At 36.0% G+C, this 22,362-nt stretch overlaps 1 protein-coding gene across 1 annotated transcript in view; it reads right to left on the bottom strand.

The window, feature by feature from the left end:
• LOC149625333 (zwei Ig domain protein zig-8-like) overlaps positions 1–22,059 on the bottom strand; it is a 198,727-nt gene extending 176,668 nt beyond the window's left edge. The window contains exon 1 of the mRNA XM_089852144.1: positions 21,436–22,059. Coding sequence (XP_089708270.1) covers positions 21,436–21,598 — 163 coding nt within the window. The 5' untranslated portion in view covers positions 21,599–22,059. The remainder of the gene's footprint in view (positions 1–21,435) is intronic.
• Positions 22,060–22,362: the final 303 nt, after the last annotated feature.

The following is a 22,362-nucleotide window of genomic DNA, read 5'->3' as shown; positions in this document are numbered from 1 at the left end:
GTCAACTTTTAAATTTCGAGTCAAAACATGGTAACTAGTTTTCTTAGACAAAATTTACATAATATATTACTGAAAAATGTGTATGTCACGTGGTAGTTTTAAGTCACAATAGTTCTACAAATAAACTGTCTCTAGAAGTCTATGAAAGAGACCTTGTTTAACTTAGGCTATGAAAATCATATTATAACCAGGGATAAATGAAGTAAGATGGATTTAAAATGGAGATGGGCGACCTGCGGCACTGATACTCTCCCAGTAAACCTTGTGCACGCCCATACCCTTTGGTAGACGATTGTTAAATGCATCCGCATTTGTATGGGAACTAGTTTCTATTTCTAAGACAGAGGGGGCGTTTTTAACGATTCCGTACTGAACGACCCTATCGAAACGCTGAGGATGCTGGGAGGACTTCGGTGCCGTAGGTGGGTACATAGGCAACGTTATAGATATGGAAGTTTTAACTCCATCCGTCTCTCCTTCAAGTTTTAACCAAACATTTTGTCGTATGGGGCAAAGATAAAAATAATAAAATTTAAGATAAATCTAGTTGGAAAGATATGTCATATTTTTATAATTAGGCAAAATATGTGTCGCAGCTTCGGAACCATTAGGGAACACTCCAATGGTGCTTTACATAAGCAGTACTGGTGCGTATCTATACGCAATGCCAATCTATTAGGAAAAGAAGCGTTGTTGATTATGTGGCATTTTAACCTAGTTATCAAACGAAAAAAATCGAAATTTCGAACGGTTGATTTATATATTTTACTTAAAGGGTTCACCCGACGTTTTGCTTTACTGCAAATGGATTTCTAGCGCCCTCTAATAAGGAGTTTGTCGTTACTCTGGCGACATGCTGCTAAAGAAGCGTTTAAAAAAAACCAACATAGAATCTAGCTACTAACGTTTCACTGTAGATCCGTGTATTTCTTATCTACTGAAGAAACAAGGCTGACTTGGTTTCAGATTATACAACCTTAATGTTGTTTGAGAAAAACATTTCTCAGGAGAAATCCATTTAATCTAGCAAAGTGCCTGCCGTTGAAAAAGCCAAAAGAAAGAAAACGACTTTCCCAGTTTTAGTTTCGTTCAATCTTAATAACAGTTTAACTGGATTAAAGAATTGTACTCTACCGTATGCGCTGATCAAAGATTATAGACCACTAATGCTATGTAGACCGCTTTCTTGCAATGAAAAAACTGAAATCCATGAGAGAAGAAAGGATTCTTCTGCTGACCTCGACCTTCTTTCACCATATAATATGAAATTTTAGTGAACGAGGACTCCTGGATCAAGGTGAAATTGGTGCATTCGCATTCATGTTCTATCGACCCTTATTTCATAAAACGGATTAGGTTTTAAACGTTAGAATCGCCTATATACGTGCTCTGAAATTTCAAAATTTAATTTTTTGTCGTAAAAATCAGCAAAATTTCGTAATTAACCTAGATTTGTGTTGCACCCAATTTTTGTTCACTCAAATGTAAATTTATTTCAGCCAATAATACGATTCCAATCGTCGTTTGGGCCATTATCGCACGCATAGAATTGTGGGTCACCCAAACATCGTATGTGTCTCAATGCCTCATAAATAAATTTTTCGTGTTCCAAAAGTTGCGCGTTGTTCAACCGAATCCCAACTGTCTTTTAGCCCATTAAAACTCTACAAATTTTCGTTAACCCAACCGTCCCATGTTCTGAAATCTCACATACACCCAATTTTCATTCGCCTAAACCTCACTCTAAGCAAATGTCAGTTTACCCAGATGTCGCAAGCACCCAATTATCACTCGGCTAAATGCTTTATCTATAGATTATAAACATGCACGGTTTTAAGCTTTTAATACGGAAATTTTAAAATATACTAGTAAACAATCAGATTAGGTTTATTTCGAAACCAAAATTCAAAGAGCATTCTCGTTCGAACCTTTCGGTGGTACTCGTTTGAACCTTTAGGTGGTACTCGTTCGAACCTTTCGGTGGTACTCGTTTGAACCTTTAGGTGGTACTCTTTCGAACCTTTAGGTGGTACTCTTTCGAACCTTTCGGTGGTACTCTTTCGAACCTTTCGGTGGTACTCTTTCGAACCTTTCGATGGTACTCTTTCGAACCTTTCGATGGTACTCTTTCGAACCTTTCGATGGTACTCTTTCGAACCTTTTGGTGGTACTCTCTACAAATTTCCGCTCGCCAAATGTCACTTGTACCCAAATGCCACATTAATCCAATTTTCTTTAACCCAACCGTCCCATGTTCTGAAATCTCACATACACCCAATTTTCATTTCAGTTTATCCAAATGTCTCAGGCACCCAATTATCACTCGGCTAAATGCTTTATGTAGATATTTTAAACATGTACGGTTTTAAGCTTTTAATACGGAAATTTTAAAATCTACTAGTAAACAATCAGATTAGGTTTATTTCGAAACCAAAATCCAAAGAGCATTCTAGCTTAGCGCTGATGTTATAGGCGTAACTCGTGCTTCTGCATTTTGAAGAATCAATAAAGGTAAAGAGTAAGGTCTGACAGGAAATAAGCGTACGAAAACTACATTAGACATTTCAAGTTTTATTAAATGGCCTTCTGGGTTAACGACTATACCATACCATTCCTGGAAAAGAAACGACTGCAATAATTCCCTCTTTATCATATACAATAGTTTATACCATCTTGAAAATGCCTGAACTACTTTCTTCGCAACCCTTTATTACGTTATTGTTTACCTCCGCTTACATATGCCATAGGTGCATTATACCATTGACAACTCAATATAAAGTCTTTGGCCTTTTGTACGAGTTTATTGCAATCTCAAAGTTATCTTTGGTAGTTCCTTGATTATATAGGTCAACGAACAGTCCGCTCGCTCCGTTTTATGTCTTCCTCATCTCTTCTCTCTCTCTCTCTCTCTCTCTCTCCAGAAATGAGAAGCTGGTATTTTTTATCCGTAGTTGTGTATCAGGAAGTAATCCATGGTATTAACGGTATCCTAGACTCTCGAGGCAATCCTTTATTTGGCTTGCAAAACGAGAATAAAGTGAAAACGCAACTTCGAGATAAGAGTATCGTATCTTTCTGAAACTTATATTTTAGAATTATTTTTTGGAGATAGAAAGAGATAAAACTTCCGAGTGCTAGCTAGCACTAGTGTCATTTACAATGTAAAGTCTCCATCGTTTTAGGAATGTTTTTGATTTATGGCGGATCTCTCCGCTGCTTGCTGACATTCAGTCTTATGTTTCGTGAAGGCGTTTGTGCGTTTCTCACAGAGTTTTAAGTTATATCTTCCAGAAATCATAGCGTTAAGGCTTTTTATAGTACTTATTATTTTATTTCCACTTCTGAATTTTTAAACTTTTAAATTTACGTTAGCCCATCGTATGTAGAATTTTTTTATGCATATCGTGGAGATGCATTAGGATGCCGTATTTTTACTCCATCCTCAATTGACCTTAATTTTATGCGAGAACTTCTACATATTTGAGAGAAAAATTAGTTTGTTTGTATGTTTGTTGTTTATGCATAGTCAGAACTTGATAGTTTCCGAATTTGACCAAACACATATTCCTTGAAAAGTCATGAAAATAATTTTTAGAGGTTAGTGTAGCTTAGCTAGTATATAATGCTTAAACGGTAGTCGGTAATAGATCCTCAGGCTTGTGGATAAGCACTAGATTACTGCGGAACAGCACACAAGAGTTTGACCCCTCTCGAGTAATATTAGAATAACAATTAGAATAACAATTACTGCTGATCAAGTTCTGCAACTAAAACCCTGTCCTAGAGTTAAAAACATGGAGACAGAAAAAAAGGTGTCTTTCATCATTAAATTTAGACTTTACCCTTACATTTCAAAGACCTTGTAGTTTTGAGTTTAACTTACTCAAAATTTAAATATTCTTAATATTTTAGTATTCGACCAAAGTAAAGAAAAAAAATGTTACAAAAAAAAAGGGTACAAGACTGAATTGGGTGAAAATTAAGTTACGACATTTTCCCTTCGTTTTTGCGTAAGGCCTGGGTGAAAGAGAGGGCCTTATTTTGCACCTCGTGATCGATTTCAGTTACGTTTCATAAATTTGATAAACGAGTTTTCTCTATAGCATTTTCATTCTATGAGTTATGAAGAGCCCGCGGGGATATTTTCCAACGGAAAAACTTGAAAGAAGAGCTTCGGCGGCGACCGACTCGAGCCCTCACTTTTTTTGCTCCTTTTCCCCCAGCTCTTGTCTCCTTCCCCGTCCGATATATTCCCTTCAAGCTCTTTCGGCAATTTAAGATAAAATTTCTGGCCAGCTTAGAGATAACCGAAAAGAATTCCTTTTTTCTCTTAAGAGAAAAGAATCCTTTTTTATTTCCAGGGGTTTGGGGATAAATAATTGTTTTTCTACGATAAATATATAAAAGTGTCACTCTGAATAACTACAAGATTGCTTCCGAGAAAAATGAATTTTTATATATTTTTGCTATTCGTAAAAAATTTTCCAAAAAAAAAAAATGTATTTTTATCGCACCATACATCTCTGAAAAATTCACTTTTTGCTCTAGATGAAAAAAAGAGGCCAATTCAATTAAATTTTCAAGCCCCTTTTCCCCATTTTCTAGATTTTTATATTTCTATGGGAAATATTTTTCGCGTGAATTTTTCATCTGACGTTTTTCTAAAAATTTTTGGAGCCACGTCAACGTTACTTAATTCTGATGTTTCGTAAATTATGGCTCCAAATATTTGACTTGCCATTTAAGAATAGAATAATTATTGGAGTTCAATTTTATGGATTTTTTTTCCTTTACACCCGAGGACTTGCCAGAATCAGAGAAAATATAGTAACAGGAATAGAAAGTATACCTTTGCTAAGGTTTGGAATAAATCTAGAAATCTACTTAAAAAATTATACAAAATATGCCAATATGAATAATAGCTGATAATTGTAATTAGATTTTAGCAGCTTAGATATCAAGAAAATGTGCAATAAATTAAAGAATAAATAAATAAATAGAATTATTTTAAGAAATGATGTAAACCATAAAAACGAACATGGTTTTTTAACATATTTTTCAACAAATCTCTTATTATTATTTTTTCATTTGAAATTATCATAATTTAATGGACGAAACCAATTTTGTGAATGTAAACTGGTGTAAAATTTAGTTAGTACAGTTGTGTCATTATTTTACACATTAAACATTTTTTATTATTAAAGGGACTGTAAACTTGTCTGCGGACCGTTTAAATTTTACTTGAAAAATTACCCCCCCCCCCAATCATTGACGTCAGCAGCTGTTGTAAAACGCGTTAAAGAGGAATTGTTTCGTGGTTGAAAAGCGTTTCCTCGCATCCGGTTATACTCTCGTGTGATTGGTTGTGCCCCTCCTTAAGGGGCTGCTTAACTTCGGCGTTTCCCTAGTCCCTACTGCTGAAGGTAACCGAAATTCGGGGAACTTCGTCAGATCTTTGGCTATCAGTGAAGCTTATAATTGGTTTAAATGTGTTTGCCTTTATATTATTTCCAAAAATTATATATGTTAGAGTCGAGGGGGTAGACACTTGAGAGAACTCAAGTGTACAATATGTCTTGTACTGTCAAAGCTGAACTGTGAGTTCCGAGGGCTTTGAGCTCAATGCACTGTCAAAGCTGAACTCTTTTGAACTCAGGTGTACTCAGAGATCCAAAGCGTCTACCCCCTCGATTAGAGTAAGCAAAAGCTAAAAAGGTCTTATGATTAACCGGAAGTACAAGATAAAACTCAAGATTAAGCTTCTATTCCTCTTGCTATATTATTCTCAGCTTGAATATAAGGAATAAGAGTTCTCTATGATTAAGGCGAAATTCCTTACTCTTTTGAGTTATTTTAATTGAATAGAGTTGTTGAAACTCCAGACAAAATCGAACGCGACGAGATATGGCTTCTGATTAAAACGAGTCTAACAGTTGGAATTATGCGAGGTTCTCGAGTCTAGACATAAGTATTTTATTACGGATTTCAGCATAATATAATTTTTTTTTCTATCTTATTTGAACAAGCCTAAAATAATCGATATTTCATATGTGATAATCGAGTTCTCGGTAATATTAGAGAAAATATGAGCAATGAAATTTGCGTTTTCAGTATTCGGATTAGGTCTAAATTAAATAGGCTCTAGTCGTACAATAGTACAAATTTGTTCTATTAACAGATAGCCCTATAACCGAGGGGTCGGACGTTTTGGAAAAAGTGTACGGGATTTCGAAATCCAATTTGATTTCATCGGATTTCGTCGGATTTCATTTGATTTCGCTGGATTTAATTTGATTTCGTTGGATTTAATTTGATTTCGTTTTATTTAATCGGATTTCGTATTATTACTTTGAATTTCGTTTGATTTCGTCGGATTTAGTTTAATTTCAGAATTCGATAAAGTCCAATGGATTTCATCGAATTTTGAGATTTTTCCTGTGATATCGACGGATTTTGCTATTTTTCCCGTGATTTGACGGATTTTGCGATATTTCCCATGATTTCGTTGGATTTCGAGGTTTTTCGCGTGATTTCCTTGGATATTGTGATTTTCTCCGTGATTTCGTCGGACTTTGTGATTTCTTTTGATTTTGGATTACGTGAATTTTGAAATGGATTTCGCGATTTCTTTACTGATTTTGTGATTTCGCTTCTGATTTCGTAATTTCTTTGTTGATTTCGTAATTTCTTTGTTCATTTCGTAATTTCTTTGTTGATTTCGTAATTTCTTTGTTGATTTCGTAATTTCTTTGTTGATTTTGTGATTTTTTTACTGATTTTATGATTTTTTACCAATTTTATGATTTTTTACCAATTTTATGATTTCTTTACTCATTTTATGATTTCGTTACTGATTTCGGATTTTTTATGGGATTTCGAAATCAGCATTGATTGATTGATTTCTTAAGATGGATTTCGCGGGTAGCGTACGGGACCTTTCATGAATGACTGACCCCTTGCCTATAACGCTTGGGATTCAGTTTGTTTACTTAATTGATCGCATCTTCTTTAATATTCAAGTTTGTTACATGATTTATATTTAAAGGAATAGCGACGTGATTTAAAAATTATCTCAAATCTAAAGAAAACCTTACTTTTTTGAGAGTTTAAACTCTTCTGATTCCAAAAATATGCTTGAATAATATTTAATTATGAGGGAAAACACAGAAAAAACACTTTGAAAACTTGAAATTTGGGGGACAAAGGCAAATTTGCGGAGAAGATTTTTGGCGGGTTTTTCACCTTGCTACGTCATTCACGGCATCTCGCGGAAAAGCCAAGCGCGAGACTCCCGAGTTTACTAATGCGGCGCGCGCGCGAATCTGAATAAATTAGGCTTAACGCGACGCGGCGACACTAACAGGCGCGTCACGTGAGCGACATCTAGAGTGAAATTTCTCCTTACTACGTCATCAGACGAAAGAAAATCTCAACTAGGCCTTTTCCAAACACAAAAGTTTGATTGCAATTTAATAAATTGCTACGAAACCAAATAAAAAAGTAAACATATCATAATAAACTAGATTTTTCAAGGATTTTTTTCGCATTTTAAGTTTGAGGATGACGAAAATTATGTCACTAACACTTTAAAATATTTATAATGTTACATGTTCTTTGAGAAAAAAAAATTAATGCTTGAAACTTTCCCTACCAAAAAGGCCATAAATATTAAATTTTATGAAATGGGAATCTTCAAGTCATCGGTATCTGTGAGCTCTGTATAAATATTACGCCAAAGATTGCGATTAAATATTCTATTTACGCGGGGGCCTTCTCGTTATCGCTCTGAAAATTTGTTAGATCTAAATCAGCTTGCACATGGATTTCAGTTTTCCATTTATCGAACGCGCGCAAAGATATAAGTACGGTTCGTTACATAAATACGGGGGGGTTTCATTTCGGGGAAAAGTAATGTTAAAGCTGCTAAGGAATTGATGCCTATTTTATTTCCAGAACAATTTTAGCAAGATCTTGGCGCTCTCTGCTGGATTTTATGAACAAATAACCAGCGATCTCAAACGACGTAGTTGGTGTGCTGAATAAAATAGTAATAAATAATATAGTTAATATATTTCCAGCAGTTATTGCGTCACGAAGTATTTGTAACTTATTGGGCTTCCGTTTTTCAAGACAGCCGGTGTTAAAAAAGCTTTCATGGCAAGTATTTAGTACTTAAGATCCACTTGCATTTAATATTTCTTAAATATACTCTAATATACTAAACTTTCTGCTCCTCTTGGTATATTCCCTTTGGTGGAATGGGCCTTGAGATCTTGCTATAAATATGAACTTTGACTTTTTCCATAAGACAAAGAAAGACAATAGAGCCGTATCTTAAGGTTCCGTTAAGCTCCACCAATTTAAGACTTGCCTTTAATCTCATAAACGACTCGTTGGATTCTCATGCTACACTGATGCCGATGATTTAGGCTTCGAAATCGACCAAAAATCAGAGATCAATGAAATAAGAGTTTTTTTTCCTTAAAATATAATATTGCCCTGATTTTTGCAAAATTGTGGAAACTAGCCCTTTCAAATTAAGTAAATAATAAATTGAACAAGATTTACGGTATGTTTATGTTACTACTGCATATTTTGAACATATTAATCATTTTGACAGCTGGTTGCAATATTGTTTTCTTAAAAATAGTTAACAATTTATTTAAACTCCCGCTTTCTTATAGTTACGTATCCGAACTTTAAAGAGTCGTATTTATGATAACGTACCGGTGTCGAGAGACCTGCAAGATTTTATCATTTCTGCAGAAATTTAAATTCCTTATAGGAAAATAGGATTTTTTTCGGAATTATAGGATTTTATAGGAGAAAAAATGTGTTCTTAAAGGAAAATGTAGGATTAAAAATGCTCATATATAATACAATTTTGGGGCTTAAACTATGTAGAAAATCTCAAAAAAGAAAAAAAAATAACAAATTGGATTTTACTTCGAAAATTCAGAGAAACTTTATTAAAATATAATTTTATGTATAAAATCTCCGCAATTTCGGTGTCTATTCAAATGTGATCTCGATAAAAACAGCTAAATTTTGATAAATTTGATGCTTAACTATACGAAAATTTCCAATAAGTCAAAAATATAGGATATTATAGGTAGGCCTGTGTGAGTCCAGTTTTTTGGGGTTCGAATCGAGTCTCGAGTCCTAAAAAAAGGTCTTATAAAATCTCGAGTCGAGTCCTTTAACTGGTATCGAGTCCTCGAGTCCTAAATTCAGCTTCAAAACTACGTCTCAAGTCCAGTATCGAGTCCTGATAAATTATATCAAGTCCCACTCGAGTCCTAATAAATTATTTCATGTCAAAATCAAGGCAAAATATTCACATATCTTTTATTTTTTACACTTCATTTGTTCAAATATCACAGCTTGGATATAAAATGTAACAAAAGTCAATAAAAATGTTCTTGCTGACGTCAAATTTTTGTCCAATCATCTGTTTTCTCTAAAATCTAAATCGGTAAAACCCCACTAGATACCGCGCTCTACTTGAAATTCCGAGTCACCGAGTTCAAGCGAAATACATGGATAAAGGATGAGCGTGAGGAAATTTGTTTTCACGCTAGAGGGTAGGCAACTCCCTATCTCCGAAGGCAGCTTATTCGATATATACTTTGTTACAGCTTCGGTTGTCAGCTCGGGAAAGCTAGGCCTCTATGTAATGTAGATTTGTGCGTGCTGACAAGAGACGAAAGAAGAATAAATTCTTTATCCATAGTAAATATTTTTGGACTTGATATAGTGTTAAGCCTCAGTTCGAGTCCTCCTCGAGTCCAGTAGTGTGGATTTTCGAGGACTCGAAATTATTCTCAAGTCCAAAAATTTTGATTTTCAAGTCTCGAGTCGAGTACTCGCCTTTGATCGAGTACTCGCACAGGCCTGATTATAGGACCTTTCATGAAATTATAGGACAATTAGGACTGGTTCAAAAATATAGGATTTCTTAGGAATTATAGGACCACTGGGTATTTAGGCCTAAAATTAACATTATGTGCTGAATTTTTTATCAATACACAGCAAAATCTGGTTTTCTTTAATAAAGACAAGCCAACTAAGTCAGATTTCACAGATATCTGTTACTAATTTGTAAAAATATTGTTGAATATCAGATATAACATGATTTGAATGTGTCTATGAAACAAAATCTGAACTAAACAGTAAAATACACGTAAAACCTGAAACCAATATCTTAAGTGAAGGAAACATAACTGAACTGTTTGATTAGATACAGGTGCTTAATTTAAAGCACTAGTTTATGTCTCACCGCAATCCTTTTGAGAGGATTAGAGAATAAGAATACATGTCATAAAACTCTCCATTCAGTCGCGCGACTCAGGCTACTATAAGGTAGAAGTTGAATCGTTGGTCATTAACCACATGTGAGGTTGGTGGGTGGTAACTTTAGGAGTCGGGACCGTGTAGTTGATGATGATGTATATTAGCAATAGAAGGAAAGAGACGTGAATAAGAATTTTCGTGCTGTTGGAAATTGGCTTTTCCGTTTGTTTAAACGATACTTCTCACGACATTTATCCTCCCTGTGACAAAATTCCCCCTTTTCCTTCTCCTCCTCCTTCCCCCAACATTTCGGCGGAATTTACATAATTGTTGTTTGTTTCCGAAAGATACAACTAACTCCGCCCCGTCGCACCACTGTCAAAGAGTTTATTTTAGCGGAAAGCTAGAGCCGAGGCTATCTACGAGATACTAAATTTGCGCGAGAGAAAATGAGTATGGGCCGGAGCGGAGCCTCCGAAATGAACTAGGCCCATGCATGTCATATTTTATGTGAGGAAATATTCAGATGGTTAAGGAAAATATTTTCACCAGATGGCGCTTATATTCGGTTGGGACAGAGGTCTTCCTTAAATTATCGTTGATATTTTAGGGGTCAGTCATAACATTTTTATGATAGAGAATAGTTTCATCCTAAAATTAACGTAATTTTTTTGGGGGCTATTCACTTTTTAGCCACATCGTAGTAAGCTTAAAATCACGGCGAACTAAATTGGTTTAAAAAATATTCTCGCTTCGCGACACGCATGGGCCTAGTTCATTTCGGAGGCTCCGGCCGCAGCCTCGCCTCTCTCTCATGGGGTCGAAGCATCTTCACTCTGCTATTAAACTAGATTAGGGTTCATTCTGGCTTATTTTGATTTAAGAAAAATAAAAGAAAAAAAAACCCGGTACGGATAAGTTCTTACACCAAATCTAGCTTAAGCCTAATCAACATTAGCGCCTTTTGTTTGGAAATGGAAGACAGAGTTTCGTGGCATAAACAAAGCAATCGATATATCTCGTTCTGTTTGGATCGAAAGCGACAGACTGGGATATTATATTCAAAGGAGGCGAAGCAAGCTTAGTATTTGACGAATCTTGTTAACCCAGAGAGGATTTTGCACATAAGGAGTGGAAGAGTAGGTTATGGAGGCTGAATATACGTTTTGGTTTCTACTTCCGGTAGCTTGAAGTCATCACTGTCGTCTGCTAAAGAAAATAAATTTGTCTTACTGTCAAACGCTAAGCCTTGACTTGATGCTTTTTAAGGCTAGTTAATTTTGGTTAACATTATGTTTTCTAAGTCTAGTAAATTTTAGTTAACACTAAGCTTTCTAAGGCTAGTAAATTTTAGTTAACACTAAGCTTTCTAAGGCTAGTAAATTTTAGTTAACACTAAGCTTTCTAAGGCTAGTAAATTTTAGTTAACACTAAGCTTTCCAATGCTAGTAAATTTTAGTTAACACTAAGCTTTCTAAGGCTAGTAAATTTTAGTTAACACTAAGCTTTCCAATGCTAGTAAATTTTAGTTAACACTAAGCTTTCTAAGGCTAGTAAATTTTAGTTAACACTATGTTTTAAAGGCTATTTAAAGTCCCTTAAGTGCCAGCTTATGTTGATTAATTAGTTACTAAATTCTAGCGCCCAAAAGATAAAACATCTATCTTATCTTACCCCAATTGATGCTTTGTGATTCGGCAATCACCGATAAACGGATGTAGAAATTTAAAAAAAATAGTTACTTTTCACCACCCTTGAAATTCCACTCCCTTTGTGTAAAATTCACTGATTGAGGGTTCATACAACTATTGGAAAACAAGTTTCCCTGAGTTGTCCAGGTTTTTCTCGTATATGGAGTATCCTATGGAGCTAATGTTAACGAAGGAGAGGGGGGGAGGTAAATAGGACTATAACATACTCAAAGGTCATCCCCGTATCTCTAATATAACCAGAGTTATGAGCCTCCAAATACAGTGTAATGTTAATCCTATGAAGGGTATGTTCATGAACAATTTGCTTAATTACTGGACCCCTGATTGACGCAAATTTTTCTAGTTTCCCTGAATTCTCCCTGAAGTTTTTCTCAACTATTTATTTCCCTGATTTTTCTAGGTTTTAAGAGAGGCGAGACTAAAGCTACCGCGCTGATGTTTGACAAAACTTAGTTTCAGAGAAACTTCGTCTCTTCATCTTACGGAAATTAAAATTACTTTAATTACACGCCATTTGTAATTGATTTTCCTCGTATTTGTAAGGTGAATTTATGTAAATTATTATATAGATTCCTAAACGTATGACAACTTATGCATGATATGTAAGTAAATCCGACGAGACCCCCTCTAAATTTGAATTGTTAAACGAAACTAATTCTCAGTTGATGTTGGGTTCGCAAATAGTCAAAATGTGTTACTGACAAATTTAATTCGTTTTTTTTGTCGAATGATTGAGATAAGATATGCGTTTACGAATTGGTGATAACTTTCGAAATGATTTTCTCTTCGTATTTACATTTTGAGCCATAGTCGCTGCAAAGATAATATGCAAAGAAACGTAGAAGATCAAGAATGCTTTACCTTATCTTAGTTTTAGGGTTTCAGTTGCGGAGTTAAGTTGTGTAATCGTTAGTCTGCAGCATTACATATTATAATAAATCATATTTACGCAAACTTATTTTATGAACATTTGGTTAAGTTTCTATGTAGGAATCAGAGCACAATTTATATGAAAATTTTATTTTACTATGTCCATTATTTATAAAAAAGCATTAGTTTGGTAACCCCAAAATCGGGTTGAAAATTATATATTTTTTAAATCAACCAAGGAGAGTTTTAATTTTTTCTATTTTTATTATTTAATTTGAATATCTCAAAAACATGTTCGTATTGGTATCATATAGATTGGAGCAAAAATTATTTCAGTCTTTAAACAGAAGACATTCTAACCAAGAAGTGATATCTAGTTTATTAAGGAGAAGGTATAAATTCGCCTCATTTCCAGTTTTATCTCCAGTCCATACGTAGGTTAATCCCCGCCTCTAAACTACAACCAGCATCTCATTGGTTCTTGAAAACTCACGTCAGCGCGACGCGAATGAAGAAAATTACGTATTTTCCGACTGAGGAGAGGCGAAATAGCTCGGCCTCCTTTTACTCCCCCCCCTTGTATTTTGAAAGGGGAACTGGGACTATGGCGCCCGGCGAATACTTAGGCATCTGTTATACCTTCTCCCTAGTAACACTAGATGTCACTTCTTGTTCTAACAATGAGAGTTCTAGCGAATAAGCCAGAAGCCGGACGCAGTTCCCTTAAACAATATTGTTGACATAAAACTTTTCATTATTCTTATTGAACCCTATAGATGCGGAGAAATTCTCTACTCTAACATTTTTGGACCCTTTTTCAACGTTTTTCGCGTTCGTTTTTTCGTATCGCTTGTTAGTTGCGTGACTCGTACCGTGAAAGAAAACGTTTCAATTAATTACGGATGATGGCTCTTTGGTGAAACCCAGAAAAATTCCCGAAAATGTCTAGCTACATGGACCCTCATTATAGGGAGAACTAGTACTAAAAATTAACGTCGTGAAAATATAAACAAAAAGGTAAGACTAGAATGAATGCTTCAATAAATTTTCCTTCGCAGTTTCAACTAGGAGTTAAGTATCCTACGGGTGCCCAGGATAGAACATATTGAACAATGTCGTCTGCTTACTGTATATCCTCTATGTAGGTGGGGAATGATATTTAGACAAAGATAAGCACGTGTCTACCAAGTAGGTCAGGCTGAAGTAGTTACAAAAAATCAAAGAACTAAAAGCAACTATTGTCATGGTGAGGTAAGTTAAGGTATGATTATCTATATTTCTTTAATAGATAAGGCAAACTGCAGGGTTAAGATTTAATCGAACTACATTTAAACACTGCTATTTCTAAAACAGCAGTTTTGAACTATGCCGCCGTTTTTTGGGAACACGTTTTGCTATTTCCGTAATGCCAGAGACTTACTGAGAGCTAGTAAGGGAGAACGATACGAGAATTGACTACACCCGGTTTTGCAGTCCATATTTCTATTTAGTGTGTACTAAACCCATGGCAGCGCCTCACCAGGCGTCACTTTTACGAGAATCTATGACGTTACAATTACGGCGATTCATGACAACCTCTCAGTAACCAGTGACAAACTTATGGAACTTATCATACATTAATAATTGAGCAAAAGATGCGTCACTTGGAGAGGTGTTAATTACGTTCCGAGTCCCCGTACATCGATTAAGGGTTAACTGTAATAATTTTAGCACTGTCAAACGTGGGGCTTACAAGATTATGCGTATTACCTATAGTACTGTGAACGCTCAGTTTAAATAGCGTGAACACCATTTACATTGAGTGATTGCAAAGAGGATATATAATGGAGGAGTGTACACATCATTTTATTTATTTATCAAATGGTCAAACCAAACCAAACAAAACCTTACCTAATACTATTGGGGTTCAAATAACCAAGCCTGACCTAAGACTATTGGGGGCGAAAATAACCCAACCTAACGTAACTTTAAATAACCAAATAAAATTGGACTCAAATAAGCAAACCTAGCGTACCCTTACATGACCTAATACTATTAGGGTACAAATAACCAAACCTAACCGATCATATGAGGACTTCTTTACATGTGAAATTTTGTTTTCGGATTTCGTAAAACTATGAACTTTGAAGAATTATTATATTTGGCTATGTTATATAAGGCCACTAGACTTAGAGAAAGTAAGATTAATTGTAGTTCTATAATGATTCAAAAATATCTAGCGGCATACACGTACGTCTTTCTGTAAACGACAGCGTTTGGAAAGCAGAGTAGTATACGTATTCAAAATTTTATTAAACGTACTCTTGATATTTTCCATTTTTACGTAACATCATTAAACTTACGAGAAACGATTATTCGAACTTCGCGTGTTGTTAGAAGGACGCGTTGCTATATGACATTTTAATAATGCAAAAATGTTTGGACAAATGATAATAAAATATTTCGTATATGTCCATTTTCTAGTCGTATTTCAAGAGGTATTAAAAAACGGAAACTAAAGAGAATTAGTTGACTGACTTCAGAAGTGAGATGATACTAGAAGTGAAGGGCTCTAGCAATGGTAATAGATCCTGGCACTAGTGAACAAATTTGAGGATTTTATGCCGCTTCAATCGCGCCTACACTAGAGAGAAAAAAATTGGTCGAGTTCCAAAAAAATTTCCTACCCCCTTCCCCTCAACGTTAAGCCGCGGAACACGGACGCGGGCGCTTGAATCTAGTTCGACCGTCTACCACCGCGAGCGTCTCACGTTTCTGAGGGGGAAATTCTCAAACCGCCACCAGAGGGCCAACCGTTGGTGCGTTATCAAGAATATTCACTTTCGCCAAGTGAAGAATTTGGTTAGCTCAGTACCTCTAGTCTCATCTCACTTCTGCTGACTTGTATCTCCCGTAAAAGCTAAAAAGTATAATTTTAAAAACATCTGTGTGTCATTTGCATCTTCCCCATTTGAACATTGTTTAGAACTAATTCCATTTCCCCGTGTTATGCTTTTTGAATATTCCTCTGGTTTCGGCAGATGTAGAGCTTCTCACGCTTATATCAATCAGTCGTCTATCCCTGTTTGTAAGCTTAAACTATATTGTCGAAAACGAAAAATACCTAGCATTATAAAAATAAAATCTAGTACTGGTAGACTGCTTTTAGCTTGACAAAAAATGCCAATATATAGGTGAAGCTTTTCCAGACAGCCTAAAAACTCAAAGCCGTAAGCCTAAAGCTTGGTTATCATGGGACCGAAATTTAGTTTTTTTTTGGCAATGGTGGCGCCCAGGGCTTTTCACAAAACCATGATGATACAAGTTCTCTATAGATTATATTTTAAATACTATTTCAGTCGCTTTGCACTTTGTTTCCGATATTTCCTAAAAACAATAAAATCAATATTGTCTGCTGTGGTCGGCTCGAGCATTTTTGTCACTTACTACAGGGCCTCAAGACGAATTTCGAAAATATTTTTAGCTATTTTTTCATAAAAAATACAGGATTATATAAGACGTTTTCCAGAATTAAAGGATTATAAAGGACAGTAAAATATAAATTTTTCGTTTTTTGTAAACCAGTATTGCGAAAAAAAAAAATTATTTCCCGCCTTTTTTGATCTAGCAAATGACGACTTATAGATTCCCTATAAGCAGCACCAGGGATAGATTTAATTTTAAAAGTAGGAATGGAGAACGGTTAGTATTTACTTCAGTCCGATTCATAGCCCAGTATAGAGCTCCTCCCTCTAAATGTACGTAACGAAAAGTTTAAATTATCTTATTTGCTCACTTAAACTACATTTTGATGACGTTGATGACGGGGACGGCGAAAAATATGTGATTGCTTTTTACCTCTATCGCTATGACTGCCTCTTCTTTCATACCCCTCCGTCCCGTGGAAGGGGGTCCCTGACCTTGACGCGCGCCCAGATTACTCTGTTCTCCATTCCTACTTCTAAAATTAAATCTATCCCTGGCAGCACACACGCAAAGCTCACCATGGTGGTCGGCACTGAACGTTCAGTTCTCAGAACCTTAATATACCGAGTCATTTTTAACTAGTTTTGCTACAATATTAGGGAAACAATCCCCGTTGTAAGATATTTTTTAGACCTGAGTCCTGGTTTGACAGATTGGTCGTTTAAAATTCGCGCAACTTTCAAAATTATAGGATTTTATAGGACAGTTTTAAAAATATAGGATTTTATAGGACAGTTTTAAAAATATAGGATTTTATAGGAATTATAGGTCAATATAAATCAAGACCTATTATAGACACGCCGAAACGATCTAGCTCCGTTTGCTTGGATTTTCGACCCATGAAGACCAGTATTTGAGGCCTTCAGTGAATACTTAAATGTCGAAAACGTACACTCCAGGAAATTAGTGCTTCAAACTAGCTCATTAAACTAATTGTCTAGTACCGAATCTTTGGATTTTCGTCTCACGTGATCCTGTGTCGTGCATTCAAAAAATATTTACCCTCCGACCGACATTTGTTCATTTCATTTAAGCCACGTTCACACTTACACGGTAAACCGGTTCAAAGCGATTCAAAACGCTTCCGAAGTTAAGTGTGCACCGAGGGGGTAGACACTTGAGAACTCAGGTGTACAATATGTCTTGAACTCAATGCACTGTCAAAGCTGAACTGTGAGTTCCGAAGGCTTTGAACTCAATACACTGTCAAAGCTGAATTGTGAGTTCCGAAGGCTTTGAACTCAATACACTGTCAAAGCTGAACTGTGAGTTCCGAAGGCTTTGAACTCAATACACTTTCAAAGCTGAACTGTGAGTTCCGAAGGCTTTCAACTCAATACACTGTCAAAGCTGAACTGTGAGTTCCGAAGGCTTTCAACTCAATACAATGTCAAAGCTGAACTCTTTTGAACTCAGATGTACACAGAGATCCAGAGCTTCTACCCCCTCGGTGTGGACAAAACTGTTAGTCTACAAACTGATTACAAACGCGGCTTCTTGAAGATGCTTCACGAACCAACTTAAAGCGGCTTTGGAGGTCAGTTTCTTGTGTCAGGGGTATTTCACCTGGGATGAGACTAGTCTTAAGGGTATTTTCACCGGATAGCAGACATCTCCAACGAAAGTATAAGCAGACAGCACTGCTAACAGTCTTAAGGTGTGAACCGAGACTGTTGAAATCGCTCTGAACTGCCATTAAATACTAGTTGCCAACCGATTCCCGTGCAAGTGTGAACGTAGCTTTATACTAATATGAGATAAATGCAAGTTCAGTGTTGTTATTGATTAAACATAATATTTTTCTCCTTGTTTTATTTTTCTATAAACTATCCAGTTGTAACGGGGTCAAATTGGACAAAATCCACACGTCACAAAAAAAATATAGTAAAAATTACCAAAAACAGATTGCCTTTAGTTCCGCCAAAGTACGTGAACCGTTTGTATATTGGTCCTAAAATTATGGAGTAGAAGAATTGTGGAATGAATTACAAAAAGTGAATTCATATTTTGGTAAATGCGGTCCCTCGAAGGGAGAATTTAATGAGCACCTCTCTTAAAATTCTAAGGTTTTTCTTTGACTATGAAAATAATTTATTCCAGTCAGAGTTTCACGATTCAATAAGTCGGGCAACGGTTAACTCTTAACATAATCCATTATGTTTGAAAATTTTGCACTTTACCCTTTTTCAATTCTAATTATGCATGCAATTAATATTGCTTTAAAGTAATCAGTTAACTTAAATTTATTTTATATAAACTTGATATTAAAAATTAATATTATAGTATTACATAAACATATTATTTGTTTTTAAAACATTAACCGATCACTTACCAGAATGAGCCGTATTATCTCCATATTATTGTTGAATAAAAAGTAACATGTTTCGAAATAAGGTTCTACCAAGTTTTCAATCATAGCATATTTCATTTGATAGTGCCAATAAACCTACACCAGTAGTGGATCTAATTAGGAACACAATGTCATTACAATGATTCCATTAAAGAAGGGCCAGTAGTCTCATGGTCAGTGCACCGAAATTTACCCTTTCATTGAACCGTGTTTCAATTGATTTCACGTAATCCAAAGATCTAATTGAACCTTTCCGTAAAAACAACGGTTCCAATAGACCGACAAATAAAAAATACCCCTGGAAGTTTTGTTTTCCCTCACTAGTACTAGATTTCAGGTCGCCGGGTGGTATGGGGCATCGTGGAAAATAAGGCGGTGGCTCAAGGCAAATGACTAGTTTAAAAATTGTCTGGACCAGTTTGAAAATTAAATCGGAGGGGGATCAGTGGTCCACTTGACCACTAATAAAATTCAAGGGTAGCCAGATTCCAGATATTATCTCAACTATTTTAATTACCCACTTTTTTATTTTAGCAGACGACGTCATGGACCAGTTTATTTATTCTAGACCAGGGCGGTCGCTGGCCCAATGTCCAGTTTTAAAAAAAAATTCCTTATTTCCCACCCTGGTATCTGTGGTATGGGGTGTAAAACTAAAGTTAGTTCATTTCAGTTTAGTTTGGAAAAGTGACGCATACTATTAGAAAAAAATTTACATTGGTATGCTTTAAGGGAACTTTTAGAAAGCCAAGGCTTACGTAACAAAATTTAAACTTTTGTGCTATCAAATTTTCTGGATTACGAGGCTTCTACAATTTAATAAGTCAAAAATGGTTCATTTGTACATACTTAGGTTTGACCCAGGATGTTAAAGTTTGATGCTCTAAATTTTAACCACATTCTTGGTTTTGAAAGATCCATTACTTTAATTTGATGGTTGGTTTATGTATAAAACTAACACGACAGCAATACAAAGTTCCTAACCCTTGGTCAATAAAGATAAAGAAATAAAGATCTTAGCGTTCTGAAGCAGACGAGCCGTGAATATGTCAATATGATGACAGGCATGGAAATAAGCGTTCTAAAAAATACTAATAATTTCGACCAATCAATTCAGGGCCCTGCGGAAGTAGTGTATTACAGAAAAAGCTACTTGTAGGAGATTGTCTTCGGTCTATTATACTGTACGGTTTTGCAATGGTATAGGGTCAATCTCGTTGCACCGAATCTTGATTTTTGGAAGCATGCCTTAAATGGGGGTTAATAATTTTGTACTTTAAATGACACTAAATTTAATATATTTACGTTCATAGTTTTAAAATTTCCCTCATTATATCAAGGTCTACAAGAAATTAGAGCATTCTTACGGTTGAGTGAATGAAAGCGGACTAAATTTATTTCAAAGGGTTAAAAGCGTATTATACTAATGATTTTTATTTTGTTTTATTCCCGACTTCTAGGCACCGAATTTTTAATATTTTCTAGAATGGGAAAGGTCGGAAAATATTAACTTGTTCAATATTCAGTTTTAATTTGGGTTAGATACACGAAGGACTCAATTCTTATAACTACGTCATGAAAGTTCAACATAGTGGGGAATTCTTTGGCTTGGACAATGTGATGGCCTCGGGGCGCCGGGTCCCTGAAACGAGCTCTCCGGAGGATCCACATAGATGAATCCTCGGAGTCGGTACTATACAGTCCCTTTAGTAATCGTGGCACGGCCAATATTAAGTTGGAACTTCGCTACAGCTACTTCCGTTACTTAAAAAAGTTCTACTATTTCCGCCAATCAGATTCTGTCTATCTTTATTTATAGACGAGAAGAGCGTAAAAAGACTATCGTAGTCAAACATACTTTTACAGCTTTATAATTTGAACGAAGAAATAACTAGAACAAAAAGTAGAACTCCATGCAAAGGCCTTTAAAGTTCGTCGCTTTGAAATTAACGTTGACCCGAAAAGTTAAAATTTAGAATATAGGCTGCTAACAGTTCTGAACCTGAAACGTCACACCATTTGATATCTCACTGGAGTTTCATCCCCCTAACGGTTGGAAACAGTATTCTACGCGCAAAAATGTCAACCAGAGAGGGGCTGTGTGACGTCAGACTATCTCTTCCCCCTAGCCAGTTGTTAGCTCCCTATTAAAAACATAAGCTTGGGGTCATGAAATTTTTAAGTAATGTTTTTATCATACTTTCGGTTTGATCATATGCTACAGACCATCGATTACATATGATCTTCAAATTTGTACTGACAATGTGTTTTGTGTTTATCTGAACGTACCTTCATTTAATTTTCGACCTTTATATTGTTTTAAAATTTTACAAAATTTCATACTATTTTATTCAAGTTGTTTATTTTACTTTAAGGGTTCGTAGAGTCAAACAAATTTTTTAATATTCCAAAACATCTTCCTTTTTATTCAACAATATATTTGGAAAATCCTCTTGACTTTGTACAATTTTGAAACGCTCCGTGGTTCGAGAGTTATTTAGAATTAATGTCGTCTCCTAAAGAGAGTTACCGTTCGCCACTCTCTCAAGACGTCTGAACGCGAATCCAACTATCACGCGATGGAATCATATTAGGAGGGATATACGAAATGTTAGGTAACAGCCGCGGTTAATAACGGTTTTTCGAGATAAGAAAGCAAGCTACATTTGAGGAAACTGGGGAAGCGAGGATAGAATTTTTCCGCGTCATAAAGCGTAGTAATTAGCTAAGATGGTTGGTACTTACCCGAGTAATTGTCTTCGGAGGACGATGATGCTAACGCGGAGGAGAAAATGCATTGCGCCAATAGTAGCACTCCAATCCACTTGCCGCTAGCTATTAATCGCCGCCCATAATTCCCCCACTGATAAAAACCATTTGAGCGAACTTTTTTCTGTTGCCCATCCATCGTTTCGATTCTCGCCGGATTTAACAAAGCCACGAACTGACTATAAATTATTAGTCTACAATAACAGAAGATATCGAATGTTTCCTTTAATTACGAATGCAGTAGCAATTGGTAAGAAGAGTACGTAAAGCCGGGATGGCCCGGAAAGGCCGAGACCCTAGTTGGCGATTGCGAAATGTTAGGTATCAGTTAACCTCGCGTCTATTTTTAGAACTATTTCGGATGCGAAAAAATCTTTTCAGCCGGAAAACGTTCCGCAAAAATATTCTTCTTTTAAAAGTATAGTCGGGTATTTCGAGATGATCGAAATCTGGTCACGGCGACTCGTTGGACAACAGCATAGTTGCAAAGGGGAAAACGCAGAGACTGAACTTGTGCGCGGCCTTCTCTTTTCCGAAGCTGCGAGAGATTCACGTGATTCATTCACGTGACCAAGGCGCTCCGTCTCTTCCCCTTCAAGTTTCAATTCGTCCCCCCCATACTCGGTGGCTTTGACTAGTACCTCCACCGCTAGGAGCCCAGGCCGAAGACAAGAGAGAGAGAAGGAAAGAGTGAACTAGCTGGCGCTACAGTAGGAGCTAGCTATCTGGAGAATGGGAGAGATATTAGACACCGAGAAGGAGCCGGATGGATCGCTGGAAAACGGGGGCTCAGGAGCTTTTTCTCTTATTATTACTGAGGGGTTCCTCGCTTCAACAAAAATTCAAAGATGGTATATAAGCTTGTATTTATTCAATGTCGTATTGACTGTGTTATATTTAATA

This window comes from Phalangium opilio, unplaced genomic scaffold, assembly GCF_054372755.1.
Source record: "Phalangium opilio isolate 3A_F unplaced genomic scaffold, DU_Popi_V2 ptg000105l_1, whole genome shotgun sequence".
Taxonomy (NCBI): domain Eukaryota; kingdom Metazoa; phylum Arthropoda; class Arachnida; order Opiliones; family Phalangiidae; genus Phalangium; species Phalangium opilio.
This window is presented reverse-complemented; position numbering and strand designations above follow the sequence as displayed.